Source organism: Carassius carassius, chromosome 21, assembly GCF_963082965.1.
Source record: "Carassius carassius chromosome 21, fCarCar2.1, whole genome shotgun sequence".
NCBI classification, from domain to species: Eukaryota; Metazoa; Chordata; class Actinopteri; order Cypriniformes; family Cyprinidae; genus Carassius; species Carassius carassius.
In genome coordinates, this window is record NC_081775.1 from 28,236,609 (window position 1) to 28,259,761 (window position 23,153).

Sequence of the window (23,153 nt, forward strand, 5' to 3'; positions counted from 1 at the left end):
TTTTTTTCTGTTCAGTTTTTTGTCTTATTTTTGTTCTTGTACTATTTGATTGTTCTTGTAAATACATAATGGCTCAGTACTTGGACCACTTCTCTTCTCAATCTACATGACATCATTAGGATATGTCATTCAGAAGCATGGCTTTTCTTATCACTGCTACGCTGATGACACCCAACTCTACCTCTCATTCCAACCAGATGACCCGACGGTAGCTGCTCGCATTTCAGCCTGTCTGAGTGACATCTCTAGCTGGATGAATGACCATCACCTTCAGCTTAACCTTACGAAGACAGAACTCCTGGTGATTCCAGCTAACCCATTGCTTCATCACAACTTCTCTATACAGCTGGGCTCATCAACCATTACTCCTTCGAGGACAGCTAGAAACCTAGGAGTTGTGATGGATCATCAGTTAAGCTTCACAGACCACATTGCTACAACTACCCGGTCCTGCAGGTTTGCCTTATACAACATTAGGAAGATTAGACCTGTCCTGTCAGAGAAAGCAACCCAACTTCTTGTCCAAGCTCTTGTTCTCTCCAGACTGGACTATTGTAATGCTCTCCTGGCGGGCCTTGCTGCATGTACCGTCAAGCCTCTGCAATTGATCCAGAATGCAGCAGCGAGGGTTGTCTTCAATGAGCCAAAAAAAGCTCACGTTACTCCTCTCCTCATCAGGTTACACTGGCTACCAGTAGCTGCTCGCATCAAATTCAAGGTACTGATGCTAGCCTACAAGACGACCACTGGCACGGCACCAACTTACCTAAACTCATTGGTTAAATCTTATGTGCCCTCCAGAAGTTTGCGCTCTGCAAGTGATCGACGCCTTGTGGTACCATCCCAAAGAAGTTCAAAATCACTCTCAAGGACCTTTTCCTGGACTGTGCCCAGCTGGTGGAATGACCTCCCAATCTCAATTCGTACAGCTGAGTCTTTACTCATTTTCAAATACGGCTAAAGACTCATCTTTTTCGCCTGCACTTAACCAACTAACACTAGCACTTTTTCTTTTCTTGTCTTTTAATTAAAAAAAAAAAAAAAAAAAATACCTACCTATGCGTTCTATACTAGACTAACTGAGACTTGTCATGGCACTTGTATACTGTTGTTGTTCCCTTATTGACCTGACTGCTTCTATTGTTCTCATTTGTAAGTCGCTTTGGATAAAAGCGTCTGCTAAATTATTAAATGTAAATGTAAATGTAATGTACATTTCTATATTTTGGACTTTTATTTATGTTGCCTAGCAGGTTTTTTGTCTTATTTTTGTACTATATTTTTTGTTTTGTACTATTTGATTGATCTTGAGTAAATAAATAATGTACATTTCTACATTTTGGACTTTTATTTATGTTGCCTAGCAGCTATGGATTTTAATTTTACTATTATAGGTGAACATATAGGTGCATATATACGTGCATATATGTACCTATATAGGTACAGTCGTGGCCAAAAGTTTTGAGAATTACATAAATATTCTTTTTCAAAAAGTTTGCTGCTAAACTGCTTTTAGATCTTTGTTTCAGTTGTTTCTGTGATGTACTGAAATATAATTACAAGCACTTCATACGTTTCAAAGGCTTTTATCGACAATTACATGACATTTATGCAAAGAGTCAGTATTTGCAGTGTTGGCCCTTCTTTTTCAGGACCTCTGCAATTCGACTGGGCATGCTCTCAATCAACTTCTGGGCCAAATCCTGACTGATAGCAACCCATTCTTTCATAATCACTTCTTGGAGTTTGTCAGAATTAGTGGGTTTTTGTTTGTCCACCCGCTTCTTGAGGATTGACCAAAAGTTCTCAATGGGATTAAGATCTGGGGAGTTTCCAGGCCATGGACCCAAAATTTACAACATTCTGGTCCCCGAGCCACTTAGTTATCACTTTTGCCTTATGGCACGGTGCTCAATCGTGCTGGAAAATGCATTGTTCTTCACCAAACTGTTGTTGGATTGTTGGAAGAAGTTGCTGTTGGAGGGTGTTTTGGTACCATTCTTTATTCATGGCTGTGTTTTTGGGCAGAATTGTGAGTGAGCCCACTCCCTTGGATGAGAAGCAACCCCACACATGAATGGTGTCAGGATGCTTTACTGTTGGCATGACACAGGACTGACTTACCTTTTCTTCTCCAGACAAGCCTTTTTCCAGATGCCCCAAACAATTGGAAAGGGGCTTCATCGGAGAATATGACTTTGCCCCAGTCCTCAGCAGTCCATTCACTATACTTTCTGCAGAAGATCAATCTGTCCCTGATGTTTTTTTTGGAGAGAAGTGGCTTCTTTGCTGCCCTTTTTGACACCAGGCCATCTTACAAAAGTCTTGGCCTCACTGTGCGTGCAGATGCGCTCACACCTGCCTGCTGCCATTCCTGAGCAAGCTCTGCACTGGTGGCACTCCGATCCCGCAGCTGAATCCTCTTTAGGAGACGATCCTGGCGCTTGCTGGACTTTCTTGGACGCCCTGAAGCCTTCTTTACAAGAATTGAACCTCTTTCCTTGAAGTTCTTGATGATCCTATAAATTGTTGATTTAGGTGCAATCTTAGTAGCCACAATATCCTTGCCTGTGAAGCCATTTTTATGCAATGCATTGATGGCTGCACGCGTTTCTTTGCAGTTCACCATGGTTAACAATGGAAGAACAATGATTTCAAGCATCACCCTCCTTTTAACATGTCAAGTCTGCCATTCTAACCCAATCAGCCTGACATAATGATCTCCAGCCTTGTGCTCGTCAACATTCTCACCTGAGTTAACAAGACGATTACTGAAATGATCTCAGCAGGTCCTTTAATGACAGCAATGAAATGCAGTGGAAAGGTTTTTTTGGGATTAAGTTAATTTTCATGGCAAAGAAGGACTATGCAATTCATCTGATCACTCTTCATAACATTCTGGAGTATATGCAAATTGCTATTATAAAAACTTAAGCAGCCACTTTTCCAATTTCCTATATTTATGTAATTCTCAAAACTTTTGGCCACGACTGTATATGTATGCACATATGTATGTGTACATATATGTGTAAATATATGTGTGCATATATGTACATATATATGTCACATATATTAAAAACTTATATCAAAACCTATATTGAAACATATATGTTTATATAGGTTTTTTCCATGTGGGATTACTTCCTTCATTTGGCACTTCAAGGTTGAAAACCACACTTACAAGACGTCTACAACTTCTGTCCTTTACATTAATGCTATTTCCTAGATAAACCAAATAAGGAACAACCTTTAATTAAAAGTTAATTTAATGTAAGTATTATTTTAATGGCATATATATATATATATATATATATATATATATATATATATATATAAATAATTTATTAAACGCAATTAATTGTAATGATAGTTTCAAAAATTCTAAATTATACAATAACATATTAAAATAATTGAATAATAATTATATATATAAACCTAATTAAACATAAATATTATACAACATAAATGAAAACAAAAAGTAAATATTAAGAAAAATATTTACAAACATCAATAAATACATTGTACGGAGCCCCGCACATGACATGCAGGAAAAATATATTAGGCTAAATCGTGTGCACGATTTAATAATTCGTTCCCTCAATGTACTAAAGGGGAACGCAATAGTAATCGTGTGCACGTTTTAGTACATTGAGGGAACGAATTAGTAAATCGTGCGCACAATTTATTTATTTTTTCCTTGCATGTCATATGCGGGGCTCCGTAATATTGAACAAATAAAAATATTAATTTAATTATTAATTTTAAAAAGTACACCCACCTGTGCGAATGAGGCACGTGGCCTGCATTTTATTACAGGCAACTTCTTTATGATTTATGTTTCAATTACTCTGGTACTCTGATTATTTTCACACTTGGAAAATAATTTTGGCCTGCCACAAAGTGCTAATAAAACCAGCCCAGTTGGCATCTACTCTCAGAACAAAGCGGACACTTCCTGACAGTGTTTTATATTCTCTCCCTGATAAAAGACACTCCCTGATGAAGGCTCAAGTGAACTATTAAAACCATAGACTGTAAAAAATAAAACACACAATCGAGAAGATCAATCCCAGAATGCAGTGCAGCCCAGGCAGGTTTGCAGTAGTGGGCACCAGGCCTCGTCCAAAACTAACACAGTTAATATGGGGAAGTGACTAGGCTTCAGAAGAAACAGAAACACATTTTATAGCAGGGAGGAGGAGAGCTGGAAAAACAATAATATGCTGTTATACTGTGGTCAGGCTAAACCAACATGAACAGTGCAAACAGTGGCACACAGAGCTGACACACAACAGAAAAGAGCATTGCGTTTGACAATTAAACAATATTCCCTGTAGCTTAATTAGCAGGAACAAACTAATCATCTATGTGGTTCAGTTTATGAAGACGAGAGATTTTAGTGACAAAGACCTGAGATGTTACCGCCCTCTTCTGGACAAACAACTGCAATTACAACGTTAATAAAAAATAAAATAAAAAAAACCCATCAATAAACAGGGTTAAATAAAAGTGTACAGATGATATTAATTATATGCCTCCTCAAGAATACACGCTAATAAGATAGATAGATAGATAGATAGATAGATAGATAGATAGATAGATAGATAGACACATAGATCGATAGATAGATAGAGATAGATAGATTAATTACAAATTTAAAGCATTTGTTATATGGCTTTAAATTTATTTAGTTTAATTTAAAAAACACTGCTAATTGTGTCCTGACATGATGATATTCATTAATGTATTGCAGCAATGAGAATCTGATGAGAATCATTCATTAGTTTGAAAAATAAAGAAAGAAAGAAAAAATGAAATAAATACACAAAAATAAACAAACAAACAAACTGACTGGGGGTTGTTGACCTTGTCATGTTTTGGGGGCTGAACTGAGACCTGAATGATCCTGAAAAGTCGACACTATATTTAGCACTCCATGCTTCAGATGTTTGCAAAAATATAAATTTGCTTTAAAAAAATTACTACACTCATACAAATGCAAAGCTGTTTTACAACTTTATTTATAGATCTTTCTTAAAAAATAAATCAAAATATTGATGAGTACAAAAAGAAATCTGCATTACTGTTGCTTGTTTCAATGTTGTAAAGAAAATACAGGAATAAACATACACAAGCACCGTGGACATACTGAAATACAGAATAAACGACAAACACGTTCCCTTTGCTCAAGTCTGACCGGACAGTGGACATCTACAGGATGTTGTCAAGTACTGTACATACTCATCAGACGAATGTAAACGCTCTAGTCTCCTGCAGTACAGTTATACAGTCAATTGTAAGGTTTTTAATGAATTCGTAGACAGTTTTAGCTCTTAACAGCACCGGACACAGAACTAATGCAAGTTTGAGGACATTTTATTTTAGGCAGAAACTGCACGACAACCTCCAAAACACACATGAAATTTGCTTAGAAATTTCTTCTTATGGTATATTATTGGATTTTATTTTATTTTCTTTTCCGTAGCACGTTTTGCATTTCTTTTTTTAAACTGGTTGATTGTAGGCCTCACTGATCTGAACTTATCCACCTCAGTTTTTTAGAAAACATTGCCCAAATGATCCACAAATATTGCTTTTTCACTCAAAATGTACTCAAATGAATGAGGCCTGACCAATCAATTCCAAATATAAAACCTGCGGTAATTGAAAAAAAAATAATTATTTGGTGATAATATAGCAAACCGAGAGATTTACAAGCAATTTTTAAAAGCCCGGTCATTTTTGACCAAAACACTAAATTAGGTAAAAGATTTCTGCATCAAGGTTTGACAGCTTGATCATAATTCAACTGATCTGTTTTGTGATCTCTCTAGAAGGTATTTGTTTTACATTGTTCAGAAAGTAGTAAACAGTAGTAAACAGCAGTGAAAATAGATTGTTTAATACACAATATAACTTGATATATGTGATAAAGACTAAAAACTCTTTTCTGAATGCACGTTAGCTATTGTGCTAATCAGCTTATAATATACATTTAGATACAGTTCAGAAAAACACATCAACAGATAGATGAGCTGTAATGTTGCATTAAAGCTACTATAGCTAATGTACACAAAAAACTACTCCTTCTCTTCATGTCTGTATATATATATATATTAAAAAAATAAACGCCAAAACCTTTAAAAAAATGTTTTTAACATGGTCAGTTACTGCCTTAAATTTTGAAGTATATTTTAAGTATCAAATTGGCTGTAATTCAGCATGACTTAAAAAATCGAGTGGAATCTCATAACATTAAACATTTATGTTGCTATGACTTATTGATCATAACATTTCTATGATGTAAAGCATATTTTGACTCTTGAAGTGTTTCTTCATGCCATCTGAGATACCTGTAAATCAAACATGCATCTTTCAGAAGCTCGACGGGAAGCTGGGTTTAATTAGCTCCATAATCATACACCAGAATCAAAGAAGAACACAAAAATCCCAGCAGGAAATGAAAGCCAAGCTGAACAGGATGTTCTCTTTTCTTTCCTGAGGACATTTCAGAAACATGTCTACTGCCACCTTTATCAAAAGCACAATGTACGATGTGCAGATAACACACTCAGACATTCAAAAAAAGTGAAAAAAAACCACAACTGTCCCTTTTGCATCTGATGAGGTACTACTGTAAACACTGGCATACTGTCAGCTCCAAACGTCTGAGACATTTATCATTTAATATAACATTTTCATTAGGAATTACACTATTGTTCAAAAGTTTGGGTCTGGTGAGGTTTTTTTTAAGTTTGTGAAATAAGTCATTTGTTGCATTTATTTGATCCAAAATATAGTAAATATTGTAAAATATTATTACAATTTGAAATAAAAAAATTTTTTTATTTGAATATAGAATTTATGCCTGTGATCAAAGTTGAATTTTCAGCATCATTACTCCAGATGTCAGTGTCACATGATCCTTCAGAAATCATTTTATCTGCTGATTTGATGCTCAAGAAATATATTTTTTCATTGTTATCAATATATCTTTATATTAAAATTATATTTTGAATTACATATTTTTAAAAAGTTAATATTTTGAGGAAACTGTGATACATTACGTTTATTATTCTTTGATGAAATGAAAGATTTATTTAAAACTGAAATCTTTTTTAACAATACAAATGTCACTTCAATTTAAATGCATCATTTCTAAATAAAAGTATTAATTTCTTTCAAAACATCCTACTGACTGCAAACCTTTGAACGATAGTGTATATCATTAGCATAATTTTAAAGTTCTTAGGATTTGGTTTGTATCTTTTTAAGTGCAGAATCTAAAATATTTTTTTTTATGATTCATTTATTCATTTAAATCCTGCATATTTCCAGGTTTGAAGTCTCTTACTTTTGGAGCCCTCTACATGAGTGAGGTCTAAAACTAAAAAAATTATAATAAGTTTTGCTATTCAGGCATGATTTTTTTTAACATGTCTAATAAATTCATGTGGAGAGTGTCCACGAATGAATATCATAGTGCTACTTTTCATACAACTGCATATTAAAAACAAAATAGATGTTTAGCACTAAATCTTCTCTATGTACATATTCTTCTATATATTTGTCAGAGGTCCTGATAACAAATGAGGCTCTAAAGGTCAGCGTCTGCTCCTGAAGTCTTTCTATATTTGTGTCACCTCTAGAAAAAAGAAAAAAAAAACGTCTTGAGGATCTCAGACTTTTACAGTACTGCGATTACTGAAGACTTTAGTATTACACTGCCCTCTACTGGCCGACAATGGAGCACGCGAGCAGGATTTGCAACGTAAATGAAAACTATCGTCGGATTTAAAGATGTCACAAGTCTTCTTCCATGCTGAAGCTACTTCTACGACTGCTAGATTTGGACGCTCCCGGGGAAACCGAGGAAAGCAGGGGATCGGCGCCATCTACAGGCGATAGAGCACCGCTGTCATCCATCAAAATATCCCCTAACCCCATATCCGCCATCAGGGCTGAATTAAACATGGAGGCTGCAGGGTCATCCAACTCGGCGAAGCTGAGTGTCCCGAGGTCCAGAGGGCTCGTGACCGTCCCGCCCACTGAGGAGGTGGAAGAAGGCGGAGATAAGAACGAAGAGGGCGTGGTCTGGTTGAGGGACAGAAGGGTCTTAGAGAGGTCGTTGTTGGGGTTGTGATCTAGAGTTAAAGTCTGTGTCTGGGTCAGTGTGGAGTCAGAGATCTGAGATGAGGAGAGGCCATGGAGACGAGCTTGCATTTCCAGTTCCTGTCGATCACACAGGCGTAATCATTAAACTGCAGAGTGGTATTTACAAATGCACAACACCCATGTCAAATCATAACTTAAGGATATAATAATTAGGCACAATAAGAGATGCACAAAGGTCAGCTTTATGCAAATGAGTGGTGGTGTGATGAGGCAACTACCGATGGGATTGTAGACATTTATCTGCTGCCTGACACAACATGGATAAAGTAGTTTTGAACAAAGAAATGATGTGAAAGAAAGTAGGAATGGGATCAGGACACATAATTGGAATCAAAATTAGAATCAAATTAGAGTTTATTTAGAGTTTTTCAGTTTCAAATCAGTTGAGATGCCGAACAAATCGAGATACAACTGAAGTAGCAGTTTTTATGAATGTATCTCTGAGGGGAACTGTCTTTAGAAAAGATTACATGGTATTTTCATTTAACCTTGCCTCAGCTCTGCTTTGTTTTCAGTGGTATCCCAGGAAACACTATATCACTGCTGTTCATAAGCGCCATCTGCTGGCAGAGAGTGGATTTGCGTCTCATTCAGCTCATCTTCTGTTTCGTTCAGATGTGTTTTATGTAGTATAGTTTCACAAAACTAAAGTCAGACCATTCTGTTTTTGCTTCAAATTTAGATTAAAAACTGCTCATGCTGCATGTAAACTGCATCTTTGTTTGGATGATGATTAAAATGCAGTGGCTGCCTCAAAGCCTTAGTTTGTTTATATGAAGATAATTTTTTATTATTTTAACTTAGCTACTCGTTTGATTTAAAGTTTGTTTTAAAATTTCAATTTAGTTTTGTTATATTTAAATTTTACAAAGAAATGTGCAGCTACAGCCTAATAAAAGGACACCTTTTAGTTTACTGTATAATCTTATTTTGTAAAAATAAAATCTTGAGAAAATCAAATCGTGAATCGATTTGTGAGTTGAGTGAATCATTAAGTTAAATATTAAGTACTAAAATTACCAAAACTAAAACTGATAAAAAAAAAATAAAAGCTAAATAAAAATAAAAATGACTAAAACTAAAATGACAACTGAAAATAATTGACTAATAGCTAATTCAAAATATTTAGAAATAATACAATAATAGAACTATTACTAATAATAACTCTCTGGTGGAATGGATTTAAAAATGGTAAATGATTTTCTTTGGAAATCTACACGGAAACATACCTGAATGCGCAGCAGCAGGCTGCGGTTGGCATTTTCAAGTTTCCTCTGTCTCGTCTCCATCTCTTTGGCTCTCTGCTGCTCCTTCTGTAGCTTACGGATGTAATCGACTGACGCCTTTAGGATGGTGCCCTTGTTCAAGCGCATCTCGCTGTTGAGAAAACACATGCAGTACTCTTATAGACACATGCACTGATCGAAGATATTCAAAATTGTTAATAAGACAACTAAAGTGGGGAAATAGTCTAAAACCACTGATTTTCTTTATTTTTTAATTGCCACTTCAATTAAAAAATCCATTAAAATATGTATTTTTTGTTTTATTCGGATACAACAAAATAATATTCGTTAAGACTTTTTGTACTGTCATAACTTAAATGATCTTTTAAATTGAATTCATTCACCACTGGAAACAGTCACTGTTGAAAACCAGACAGAAGTGAGAACGAGAGCACTGATACTGACGGGTCAGAGGACTTTGGAATGAGAGCTCCAAGTTCCTTAATGCGGTCGTTAATGTTGAACCTTCTTCTCCTCTCAACTGCAAAACACACACATACTTTAAATCGATGGGAATGTCTAGACAGGCAAGATGTTTGTTTCAGATGAATTGCAATATAATTCACTTCCTTATACTCTACCAAGGATGGTTACCTTCAGGTTTTCATGTGCACATATTGATGATAGTTCTCAGAGATAAAACAGAAATTGCAGGTAAAATTGGCAAGAAATCAAACTCACTCAAGTTATGATTGTCTTTTTTCTGTCTCTCCTTCATAATAGCTTTTGCCTCGGCATCTATAAAAAAAGAAAACACACACACAACATAGCAATTTATATTTAATCTTACACGAGAAGTGCACAATTTCTTTGTCACTTCCACCACCAGATAAAAATGCCAAAACAATGACTGTTTCCAAACAGGTATCCCAAACAGTCTCTCTGTCTGCCATTGGTTGAACAGATGGTTGTGTCTCAAACTCACACCACTTGTTGAGTTAAAGCAATAGCATCATCTGAATGAGATTTGGGACTTTTTGTGAGAATCCACCAATGAATACCTTATTTATTGTGGTTTCTGATAGTAAAATCAGATAAAGGAAGTACAGTATATCACTTCACCTTTAACTTTTTAGTTCACCGTTATTTATATAGAGCTTTTAACAATGCAGATTGTGTCAAAGCCAAAAAAGGGAAAAAATGTGTTGAAATTGTTGCAACCTTGAATTAAACTGAGAATGGCACACTAAGTCAGATTGTGCAGAGGACTCTTCTGGTTCCTGTGGTTATTATAGTGGTATTATGTTAGCTAAATAACATTCACAAATAATATCCACACTCAGTGGCGGCTCCTGCCAATTCTCTCAGGGGGGGCAAATGTTTGCATGATTAATGAGGATAAGTCACCCATTCAATTGATAAATTAACGGCTACTTCAAGATGTAAAGGGAACTGAACTACTATAGTATTAATTAAAAAGAAACTGACATTGAGAATCAATCTCTTGCTCTCCTTATGTTTCTATATGCGTGTTAACAATTCAGCAGCAAATGAAGACTGACGCCAGGATGTGGTTTATCCCAAAAATCTTTTTACTTCGATTTCAGTTTAATGAGAAATAATTGAAGTCACATAAATCACTGTTTACGCAACTCACTTATAGAACACTGCTCGATTGTATTACACTGCTCACTTATATCACATTACTCACTTACATTACACTGCTTACTTACATTACTCACTTATATTACATTTCTCCCTTACATTACACTGCTCCCTACTATCCATATGCATCTTTGCTCTTTCGTGTTTTTTCACCTTCTCCGAGAGATGATGCATTTCGGTGACGCCTGTAGTTGTCCATGCGATGTCCGTTACGCTCTCGCGATGGAACAAAATGCAGCGGTAAATGAGCTAAATAATGCGTCAGCTACTTCGCAGCTGGCTAGCCTTTTTCTCCGCTCATACCAAATCCTCGAAAATCCTCTTCCCTCCCTTTGTAGATTCTTGGTTGATGTTTAAATTTGGTTTTGGTGGTCCTAATTCTTTAATTGCCAAATTATCCTTATTGCTACGATCAATGAATGGTCTTTCTTTCAATGACACGATAGAATTAATCTGCGCTGAGGTAACGTTTGCCGTGATATTGATCAAGTTCAGCTATAAAGATATTAAAGAAGTTTTTAATTTTTTCTTGTTGATAAGATTAAAAATAGTTTTTTAAATATTATTGGATGTCACTGTTCCCACCAGTTGTTGCATAAGTTAATGCTGCGTTCCAGGTGGGTTTTTGAGCCCGTAAGTCACGATTTCAAACCACGACTCACGACTATATAGCGTTCCAGGCAAGTCACGCCAAACTTCCTGAGCGCAAGCAATTGTAGCTAGATTATTAATTTTATTGCAATGTTATATTGTCCTAAAATCGTTTTTTTAACGTGCACCACTTGCGTAAACACTGCATCCATAGGCAATGTTATCCGTAGAGGCTGCCATTGTTGTTTCGCAGGCTATGTGACGTCAGAGTTCGTAACTCGGAGTACATCTATCTAGTACGAGTTCACGGGTGGGAAGTCACGGGTTTGACTGCTGTTCCAGTGCAGTTTCACGGGTAGAAGGTTGTAAAAACACGGGTTACGGGTTGCCTGGAATGCGGCATAAGGTTACGCACGATGACGAAAGCACGTTAGGGCTAGCCCTCCCGGAACACATTGAGATTGCATTGCAGTGCCTGCAGTTTGAAAAAAATGATCTTTGAATGGAAGCCTATGAGAGCACTCGGGGCGATTCTCAGTTTGACAGAAATCGCCCAAAAAGGGGCAGTACTACACAAAATGCGACTCAACACTGATTGGACTATTTAGAGGCAGAACAAACAGTCTAGAATAGTGAAAGCTAGCATGACACTGTGGTTGAATGTGAAAGAAAAAAAATCCCTCCCTTTCGCACTTTGGTGGTGCGTCGCCCAATCGCCCTAATGGAGAAACCGGCACTGTCCACACTTCTATTATTCCAAATGTCACTGCTTATTTATTGCAACTGCAACTAAAACATCAGTTTTACTTCTATAGTTCTTTCATTTTAGTGCATGCTGTGCAGCGACTGATGAATGATGGGTATTAACACTAATGACTTAGTCACAACAAGTTCTGCAAAAGCATAAATATCCACTGATACAATAATTAATCATATGCAATGATGACTGTTGCATATCTGAACTGGGAACTGCTGTGAAATTAGGAACTGGCAAATGTGGTGTGTAACTCTGCTGATACAGTCAGACTTGACTGGACTGGCCGGTGAAGGATGGATGGCAGAGAAATGAAGAAGAGGAAGCAGCGAACTAAAGAGATGGAAAACCACAGACGGAGATACACACCAGTCAACTCTCTCTTGACGTTTTGCAGGTCTGCAGGGCAGGAGCTGCTGACGGTGATGGTGGGTGCCGCCATGCCTTGACTGCTGTACACATCCAGGAGGTTTCCTGAGATCGGCAGCTGTTGAAAACCAATCGCGACAAATTAAACCAGGACCCGCCCACTGCATTATCTGGTCAGAGGCCCCCCTCACTGCCACATGGTGCACCGTATGGATAACCTTCATTCAGTTCAGATAACCACAAACATGAACCTTCATATCTGAAGGGCGACATCTTTAACAATGGCCAAACGGCTCTGTGTGCACGCTTATTTGTAAAGTGATACAACCTAGTCAAGGCGAGGACTATCATATGGAGAACATCTGCAAATAGGTGTAAATAAAAAGCAATTCGGAGGGAAAAAATACAAATACATAAATGGGTCCTCTGTTAGTGCTTATTGAAAAATTGAGAACATAAACAGAGCACATCTAACCACAAATTTGTTTAATTTCTTAATAAAAACACTCATGTAAATCTCCACACAATAACCAAGTCATCCTGCTCACTGAAAACAAAACTACAAGCTGCAACCTTGACGTCAGACATTTTTGAAATAATTAAACCAGTTACAGAAGATTCATAAACATGCTTGAAGTTTCAAACACGCAGGTTCAGCAGAAATTCACATTTCATTCATCGTGACAAACAGAGCCAGCCTGAAAGGCAACTTTTTAGTTTGTAAAACTGATTAAGCATGCAGAAATCAATCATTTAAAATCCATCTTACGCTGAATCTGCTGTCCTGAGGCATAGAGATGCTCAAATAAACCCAAAAGATCATTCACAACATGCTAAGATTATTTAAAATGTCATAAAACACATCAATCTGTCTTTAAAACAAAACTAAAACCCAAGCCTACCATCTTCCCACGGCATTACCACAGGAAAAGCAATCCCAGAGTTAAAATCCACTCAAATTTACCTCAATCTGGCCTTTTTTCTTTTCATTCTCCGGCAGTAAAACCAGAATCCTCATGTTCTCTTACAGACCCGCAAAGTGCTTCCTCTTTTTCTGTGCGTCTCTCCGTAAAAAGGGATGTTTAGAAATGGGGAAATATCTTTTGGAGTCTTAAAAAAAAGGGCAAGCTTGCCACAGAAATCAACTCATGCACACACACGTTCAGTGGCCAGTGTTTCTGCATGTGTGTGTGCGAGCAGCAGCTCTTCGTCACTCCTCCGTGGCGTGCTGACCCCACCCATTGTGAGCCATGTGTTAGGACTTCATATTTGCTTCCAGTGTTTCAAGCCCACATTCAACCCAAACGTCCTGAATGCAAACACTACACTGACAATATGCAAGCATTTGAGTCTAAGTTCATCTTTAATTGTAGCTGGTTACACAAGCACCTCTATATACCTGAACTCCTCCCAGACTCTGAAAATTACTGATTTGAAAACCAAAATTGTGTTTCCAAAGCAAAGGCATGTCAGAGCAGGATTCACTTAGAGACAAATTTGCTTGCATAAGACTTAAGTAGAAATGTGGGCTTCAATTAATGACTGGAAATCATGATTAAATAGCTATTCTGGCATCATCATCATCAATGAATTTTTAAAAAACTCAATGCTGTTCCAAAAAGTCTTGCAAAACAAGTTCAACAAACTTTGCTTAATCAGTTCTTATGAAATACGTGACTAAAGTACTTGAGTTGCTCAACTGATCCTTAACAAAGTTGGGGATGTTGTTACATACCGTGTTGGGAAGCTGCAAACCCGAGTCGATCAGTGTCATAAATTCATCGTTTAAACTCGATTCCAGGCTGATGATTCCATCGATGACGTCTTCGATCTGTGCATTTAAAACAGAGAAAACAAAGAGCTTGCAGATAAAGTTTGAGATTCCTTGTGACACAAAAATCTGCTTTAGAGTGGATTTCCGCCATGAGTCATGAGGCAGATGGATGTTAAATAACACACTACACAGCAGTTTCCAGAGTGACACACCGGCCACATTGAGATGAGAAATACAGACATCCGATTCAAGCCCGATAAAAGTCTCGAACCTTAGCCAGCTTGTATTTCATCATAAAATTTTCCAGTCAGTGGTTTTGACTGGGAAGGGTCCTTCAGTACATACACAGGAGAAATACAGGACTGAAAGACTTTAATAGCCACGCCCACACAAAGTGCAAAGTGTGCTGGGGTCATTAAGCCGTGAGTGTGATATTTACCAGCACAATGTGGTACTAAAAGCCAAGTGCCCAAGAGAGTCTAGCCGACTTCACGCAGACTTGGCAAAGCGCGCTATTGTATTTAGCAAACGCGAGGCGCATTCTTCAAAAGGATCTTTCAGAGTCTCAGAGCCAAACACTAAATTAGTTGTCTAGCATACTCTAAATGGCTTAAGACTTGAGATTATTAGGACAATAATTACTGGTTAGTACAGTTTTGTAAGCATGTGAAATTCACAGACTATGTCTAGCAACATAAGTGGCCTAAAGTACAAGCTGGCTGGAGAGTAAACCCTTTTCCTGTCAATACAGCACTGTTTGATAACACACTGCTAAACTTTGACTTCTCACACAAGTTGTATACATCATAAACAGAATGAAAGTGAATGGCGGATGTGCTGTTATCTTACTGGGGCAGATTTGAGATACTGTATGTGGAAGAAACCTAGGAATATCTCTCTTGTAATTAGGAGCAGGAATTGTACAGGATATCTTGTCATTTTTCATGTGAAAGTAGGCAAAAGCGCATATATATATATATATATATATATACACACACACACACACACACACACACACACACAGACACTAAATAAAATTTACCAATAGTTATTTTTTATTATTTGAGCCAAACTTTTTATGATCCAATAAAATCCCAGCAGATAATCAAGTCCATCTAGATTATTTCCTGCAGCAAATTCTCACAAATTATGTTACAATATTAATTTAAAAAACAAGAACCCTATTTGCTGGATTTTAACCACTAACAATAAGATTACCACGCCAGGGCCATGGGTTTAATTCAATGTGCAAATGCATGACTTAAAAAATCATATACCTCAAATTCAATATAGGTCAAATTAAATAAAAGCTTCTGCCAAATGCAGAAATATAAACGTCTGAGGGGATTTTTCTAGCCAATCAAATTGTAAAATAAAACGGACACAAATACTGCTAGCATTACACTGAAGAAGGGACTGGAGCCTAGATTAATGGCATCGAGTAACACTGAAATCTAGTTACTGAGCAGAGATGGTAAAGGTTGTATTGTGCTTGTGCATGTGAAAGTAGGTCAGAGCACACAGGATTTTGCTATGCTGTCACTGTTTGTGTAAATGGGTCATCTTTTGTTATGGCATTGGCTCATTGACTCTTATCTACACAATTTTTATAATTTTATTGCCATGATGTAGTACTATTAAAATTACATAATTTGGAGAATGAAATAAGATAATAATAAATAAGATAATACTGTTCAAATGTTTGGGGGAAATGTTTTTCAAAGAAGTGTCTTATGCTCACAAACGCTGCATTTATTTAATCAAAAATACAGAGCAGAGGACATTCATATAGAACGTAAATGATTTTGTTCATATTCACTACTGTTCAAAAGTTTAAGAGATTGGTATGTTTTTAGAAAATATATATTATAACATATTGTAAAGACAGTTATATTGTGAAATAGTATTACAAATTAAAATAACTGTTTTCTATGTGAATATATTTTCAAATGTAATTTATTCCTGTGACAAACAGCTGAATTTTCATCATCATTACTCACATAATCTTTAAGAAAATCATTCTAATATGCTAATTTGCTGCTCAATAAACATTTATGATTATTGTGGAAACCCCGATGCATAGTTTCAGGATTCTTTGATGAATAGGAAGTTCTGAGGAACAGCATTTATTTGAAATAGAAGTCTTTTGTAACACTGAAAAGGACTTTACTTTCCTTTTTGGTCAATTTAATATATCTTTGATGAATACAAGTTTTACAAAAAAATTTATTAATAAAAAAAAAAACATTTCTGAGTAAATTTCTGATGCTGACAAGGGCTTTGCTTCAAAACCATCCTCTATGCCAACCATGCACTTTCTTGGCACTATAAATGCTAAAACAGAAACATCTGATCTGGGTTCAGTTCATACCTCTTCTTTGTTTGTTCCCAGGCTGAGCACCGCCAGCGGGCTGCTGGGAGTGCTGCTGGCGGCAGGAGCCAACTCAGGGGCGGAGGCAGGCTGGGGCGGGGGCGATGTTGCCAGAGTCTGATTGGCTATTTTACTGCCAAGGGTGTGAGAGAGGTATTGCTTCACTTGCTGCCTCTGAGCTTGCTGGATGTGGTACTTAGTCGGGTTTTCCAAGTGCGTTTGAACCTGAGATTCAAATGGAGTAAACAGTATTTCAACATCCAAATTTTCATATTTCATGTTAATTTTCATAGATGGGCATACCTTGAGCACTTCTACGGGCACCTGGGTCGGGGAGGCCGACAGGGTGGATGCGACAGGGATAGCAGGTGTGGCACCAGCGGGCCGCTGCTGAGAGCTGGAGGCCTGTTTTTGGGCCTCCCGTCTCTCCTGGTCCTGAGCCTGCTGTCGCATCAGCTCCTGCCTCATCAACACACGTGACGTCATGACGGAGCCGGCTGGGGTCACGGGGTCAGCAGAGGTCACAGAGCCACTATGGGGGCAGACGATGAGAATGTAAATCGGCTTATAGTACCACGCTACACCCCCGTGCTGTAATCATATTACCACAAGCTATTTCTGAAACACAGGGCTGAGTTCACCGCCGAGACCGATCAATTCAAGTCAGACAGCGTGAGAACAGCAACTTAAAATGGATAAAAATAATGATCTCTTATTTGCCATAGCATGAAATTTTACTTGTCATATGTCAAACTCCAAAACAGCATTTCTCATAAAACAAAAAACTACTGTAAATTTATTATTTATAAGGTCTTGTTTTGCATACATAAAAATTTTATGACTTTTTCTGCCTGAGGCAAGAAACCTATACAGTTAACCAATAATATGACTGCTCTTCATTATTCCATCAGCATATTGTGTTTCACTTAGAAATACATCAAATTGTGGAAGTTAAATGCAGTGCAAATTCTATTTTATGTTGTCAACATGTCATTGTTGATGCATTTACTTTCATACATACATACATATTAATTCATATGGTACATTTTTCATCAGTGCATGTTATTCCAAAGAAACAAAATGTTTGTTTTCATAATATTTCATCAAAATAAAAATAAATTACATGTAAAAATAATACAATAAAATATATGAATAAATATATGAATACAACGTTTGAAAAACCGTAAATACAGTTTTTACAAATATTTAATCAAATATAAACGACAACTCTGAAACTACCATTTCTACTACTTAAATTTTTTTCAGCTCCTCTCGTCCAATCATGTAAAATGACCACTTCTCATAATCCAATCAATTGACGGGGAAAATAAAGTGGTCCTGCATATTTTTCGAACTCCCTTTCACTTTCACTTAGAAACATTTCCTATTATGGGAAAAAATTGATTGCAAGGCTGTTCACGTTGACTTATGCAACAATAGTGTTTCTAATATATACAACCATCAACGTTAAGCAGACACTTTTATCCTAAAAGATTTAAGAATGTGAATAATACAAACAGAGTACTGTCCTTTGTAACATTATCAAGCTGTGCTATCAATGAGCACTGCTTACATAATAACAACAGAGCAAAATAAATCACATTTCTAACAATACGGCCTTCACATTCCCTTCACACAGACATATTTTTTTTTCTGATGAGTCATTCTGGGAAGTACCAGAGCGAACAGAAAACAAGCAGCCAAGACCACGCTGTCTCAAACACACCGTTTGCAAGAAGCAAATCCAAAGAATACTGTCAGGCTGATCATCCGGTCAGATAAACCTGAGAGACTGTGGGATACAGCAGCATGTGTGAACTTTGAAACACTCGTATAATTGATTTATCTTAAAAAAACAATCGGCTATGTAATTCTTCAAACACAAACCACTATCCTAAACCTATTACTCCATAATCAATATGATTTTTTTTGTAAGAAGAGCTGTAGAAAGAGGTATTATGATTGATCAGGGTGTTTAAAATTGTGCTGAATCACCGGGAAGTCCCTTGAAACAGACACAGGGAAGTTCTGTCAACAGAAACCCAATGCCCCGTCTAAACACCTTCAGGACGGCATGCACTGACCTGCCTCACCGCATAAAAAAAAACATGTTGCACTCACACAAATGGGCACAAAACAGTGTAATCAATGCAAAAAAAAGTAGAAGAATGTAAAAGTTCTCATCAGTTTAGAAGTACAGTAACTGTCGGATAAAATCCCACGGGGTTAAGATGATTATAACGTACACCAAAGCAATGTCACAGGTATGCAGCAAAACATGATCAAAAACTTCTAGGCATCTAACACAGAGCATGCAGGAAGTAAATCAGATACGATTGTGGTTTCTTTTGTAAGCATATCTGGCATGCGGTCACAGTCTAAATGTGTAGGTGAGAGTACAGAAACAAACAGGAGGTGTGCTTTTATAATTGTGGTAACCGGATTCACCTTGGGATGATGGGTTGACTCTTCAGCTCATAGAAAGTGTCCGAATCAGTGGAGAACACGCCTTCTACCTCAATATCTGCCACAATCCCAGACTCAGGAAGAAGGGGTTCAACACTGAGAAAGGAAGAACACAGCGACGTCAATTACTCAGTCCACAAAGATCTTTTAGAATCTGACATGTTGATGCAGAGAGCGTGAACAGGAAGGGGTGTAAAGTAAAATCCTGGAATTAATATAGACTCCCAGTCACTAACCACAGTTCCACATTCCCAATACTGTTTAATACATCACAGGCTCTGATGGCGGGAAAACCCATGAACATACAAGTGACACAGAATACAGTACAATCTATCATTTAATATATTATCAAACACTTTAAATATGCAAAATTCTAATTGCATGCATACATATATACAGACACACATACTTAAAACCAGTTTTAAAAAGCATTAATTTTATTCAAAGGCATTAATTTATTATTAATTTAAGCATGCTTTTTTAGACCTGAATGATCTTTATTTTACACACACACACACATATATATATATATATATATATATATATATATATATATATATATATATGCACGCCCTAAAAGACTAGTGTATGAAGAACACTTGCATATTTTGAGCTTTGAGCATCAACAATCAGAATCTAGTGTGCAAACATGGACAGCATTCTTGGCCATCCAAACTTTAGAGAGCATAAATGCCCCAAAACAAGTCAGCTTCTCATCTATGCAACACTTTTGGCAATGAACCCCCAAAAGCAATGTCTATGTAGGCAGATCACAAGGGTTTGAGACACATCAAAGTCCTTTTATAAATTGTCTCTGGACACATCCACTTTCTCACTAGTATGCTACTGTAACAGAAAGATGACGAACACATCTATAACGTCAACTCTGGGCATAAAATATGAAATAGCATACACAGAGAGCTCTAAATGCAATTCTAGATAACATACCTCAAGCCTCTACTGGATAGTGGAATAATCCAAATGATGTAATCAGATCAAACGTTATCAAACGGAAGTATCCCGGTAAATTCCGGTTTGTAAACCCCATCAACTCATGATCTGCATTTGAATCCCGAAATGATACGACGCTGTCACGCTGATTTGCACGGTCTGAAGGCGAGATTTTACGCGCAGAGCATCGCCGTTTCGCTAGTGTTTTGGTTTCACTAGGTGGCCATGTTTGTGCCACTCCGCGCACGCGAAGCTCCTCTTTTCTCCGGTGAAATTACGAAACCTACTACGATGAAGGTTTAGCTCATGTATTTTAAAAAGCTTAATTTAGAGGTTGCTCGGTAACCTTCCTAAAGCTTACAGTCAGAATACCATATTAATATTCATTAACCACGCCAACGCTATTCGCTTATTGGCCAGGTGACTAGCGCCCACTCGCTCACGCCTGCCTTTAAAGACAATCAGCTTGGCGGTCTGGGGAGAGTTAATTAATATTCATGAACCAAGCCTTTAGCGTAGTACAACATGTATTCGCTACCCGGCCTTTAGAGACTCGAGCTTTTCGGTCTGCGTAACTTTCGCTAAATACCCCAATTTCAACGAAGATGATTTAAATACTAAAATCTTCCATATATTTAAATAATCGGTGTTTTCCAAGAGTATCAGCTGCGGACTGCCCATAATAAAACTACAGCTTTACTAAAAATAGACAAATGGAAAAGCCCAATATCAGTAGTCACCGCCAGAGGGGAGTCACTCCATCAATATAAATGTATTTCCTTTTTATTTTACTCTTATTTTAATTCATTTAATATATTTATTTATTTTTCTTACCCTTACAATACAATATAAGCTTTTTATAATACTTTATTTTTCTCTTACTGTACTAAACACAACTACCCTCAGTGTGATAATGTGACAATAAAGAATCTTGAATTTTGAAAGCACATTATGCAACAATGGCTATTTAAAACATAAAAAGGTCAACTTTTATGGTAACTGGGCTATAGGGAGAAAAATCAGACGTCATGTCTTTTTTCTGAGGATAGCAAATGAAAAACACATGCTTTTAGGGTACAAAAGGAGCAAAATAGCATGTGCTCAGCAAGCATTCAGTCAATGCAAGCAAGAACTTGAGAGGAAGGAAAGCAAAAACAGGGATAAAGAAAAAAAAGAGGAAGGGAAAATGTGTGGGTAGATTTGCTGAGTCATATCCCGTGAAATCTGAGGCTCAGGACCAAAACAACAAAATAAAGCCTCCGGTAAAACGGCTCTTGTGGCTCGGAGTAACACAGACAGGCATTCCAGAGGAATTTTTTTTGGCAGGGTGGAAGGGAGGGAGATTAGTTTTAAAGGTTGAGGCCGGTTAAATGGCTTTGAGGTTTGTTTTGAGGAATTTTAGGAGACGGTTCTTTTGATATTCTGAAAATTTCAAATATTCTGAGAATTCTCACACAAGGGTCACATTAGGGAGCCTACACAACTCATTTATTTTCTTCCAGTTTTCAATATGGCTTCATGTACGTGATTACTTTTTCAACTTTTATGTACAGGACTTTGTGTTACCCATTATGATTTGAAAGTGCTACAGAAATAAAGTTGAGTCAAGAGTGCATTTGAATTCTCATGCATAAAAAGACTTGCACACTATATTTAGAGACTTGCATTTTGCACTAATACAATATTTGCAATGTCCAACATCTGCTTTTGGTTACTGTGTATAATAATTGTAATACTTGAATAATTTGAACGAGAAATAACCTTTGAATAACTGCATACATTGCTTTGAGTACAGTCAAGTTTTACACAAAACTAAAATGCATACCCCCCCCCCCCAAAAAAAAAGCTAAATCAAAGGGAACAGTCCGATTCTGAATCTACACACTAAAACTAAACTATCAGCATTGCAATGAATGCAAAATGTTGATGCAACAGAGTTGAACGTCCTCTAATCCCAAGCATCCAGGTGCACTGGTGTGTTTATAAAGTATTGAGTTTATCTTCCAGGAGTTGTCAATACTTAACAGCCCTAATATGAAGTACCCCTAGAATTTAGCCTATGATCTAGTGAACTAAGATCAATGCATGTAGCGGCACAACAACACAAAATCACTTTGTGGTTTGAAATAGTCATTAAAACTAGAGAGTTTATATGATGCTCGTTCACTCACCTGATGAGATTGACAGATTCGGCTGAGGAGTCTAACATGACGTAGACGGTCTGAGGACGCTCGTGCGGCGCCTGTTGCCCAGGTAACGCCGCTTCCGGTCTTCCTTTCTCGGGTTTGACGAGAAGCAGGCTGGACATTTCTCCAGGTGTAAAATGGTACTTAAAAAGAGCAAAATAAACGAACTAGAATAACCTAGAATGATACTAATCTGAGCTAAAGTTCACACGCAAAATAAAACCAGTTGTTTCAAACAGAGTTGGTTGAAATATAGGATCGCCGCTCTTCCAGACCGCTAGCGAGACGTTTACTGCACAACTGGTCAATGCGTTTCCTCAGACTCCCGTGTCGAGGCTTTCTTTATCAGTCTGCACTACAGCTTGATGAAAAATAAATGCGTCTTAGAAGTCCAAAGTCCTAAGTTACTCTATCAAAGTCTGGCTGCTGCTGTGCAAACAGTTATCTCGCTCTCTTCTCCGCACACCGAGGGGCGTAATCTGACAGGAAAACACCAGGGTGACGCTCCATGATCAGCCGAGTGTGGACAGACAGACGAGCGGTCCAATGGCTGAGTAGCGTGGGCGGGGCTTCTCTGCGATCAGCCAATAGACGACCGATATAAAATGTGTTTACTTACATTTAC

General features: G+C 37.3%; 2 protein-coding genes across 3 annotated transcripts in view; both read right to left on the reverse strand.

Moving 5' to 3' along the window:
* The window catches only part of cxxc1a (CXXC finger protein 1a), a 76,437-nt gene that overhangs the window by 19,428 nt on the left and 33,856 nt on the right, over positions 1–23,153 (reverse strand). The gene's annotated exons all lie outside the window — the stretch shown is intronic.
* LOC132098060 (transcription factor E3-like) lies at positions 5,874–23,039 on the reverse strand. 2 transcript variants are annotated; one of them, XM_059504169.1, is made up of 10 exons: positions 22,514–23,039; positions 19,374–19,487; positions 17,229–17,457; positions 16,926–17,150; positions 14,516–14,611; positions 12,781–12,898; positions 10,143–10,199; positions 9,867–9,942; positions 9,405–9,552; positions 5,874–8,232 (listed from the first exon to the last, which is right to left on the reverse strand). In XM_059504169.1, exons 1-10 carry the CDS (start codon positions 22,648–22,650, stop codon positions 7,804–7,806), a joined length of 1,629 nt encoding a protein of 542 aa, XP_059360152.1. In that variant the 5' UTR covers positions 22,651–23,039; the 3' UTR covers positions 5,874–7,803. The 2 variants fall into 2 exon arrangements, with proteins under 2 accessions (XP_059360152.1, XP_059360153.1); XM_059504170.1 differs by lacking the exon at positions 22,514–23,039 and adding an exon at positions 20,340–20,613.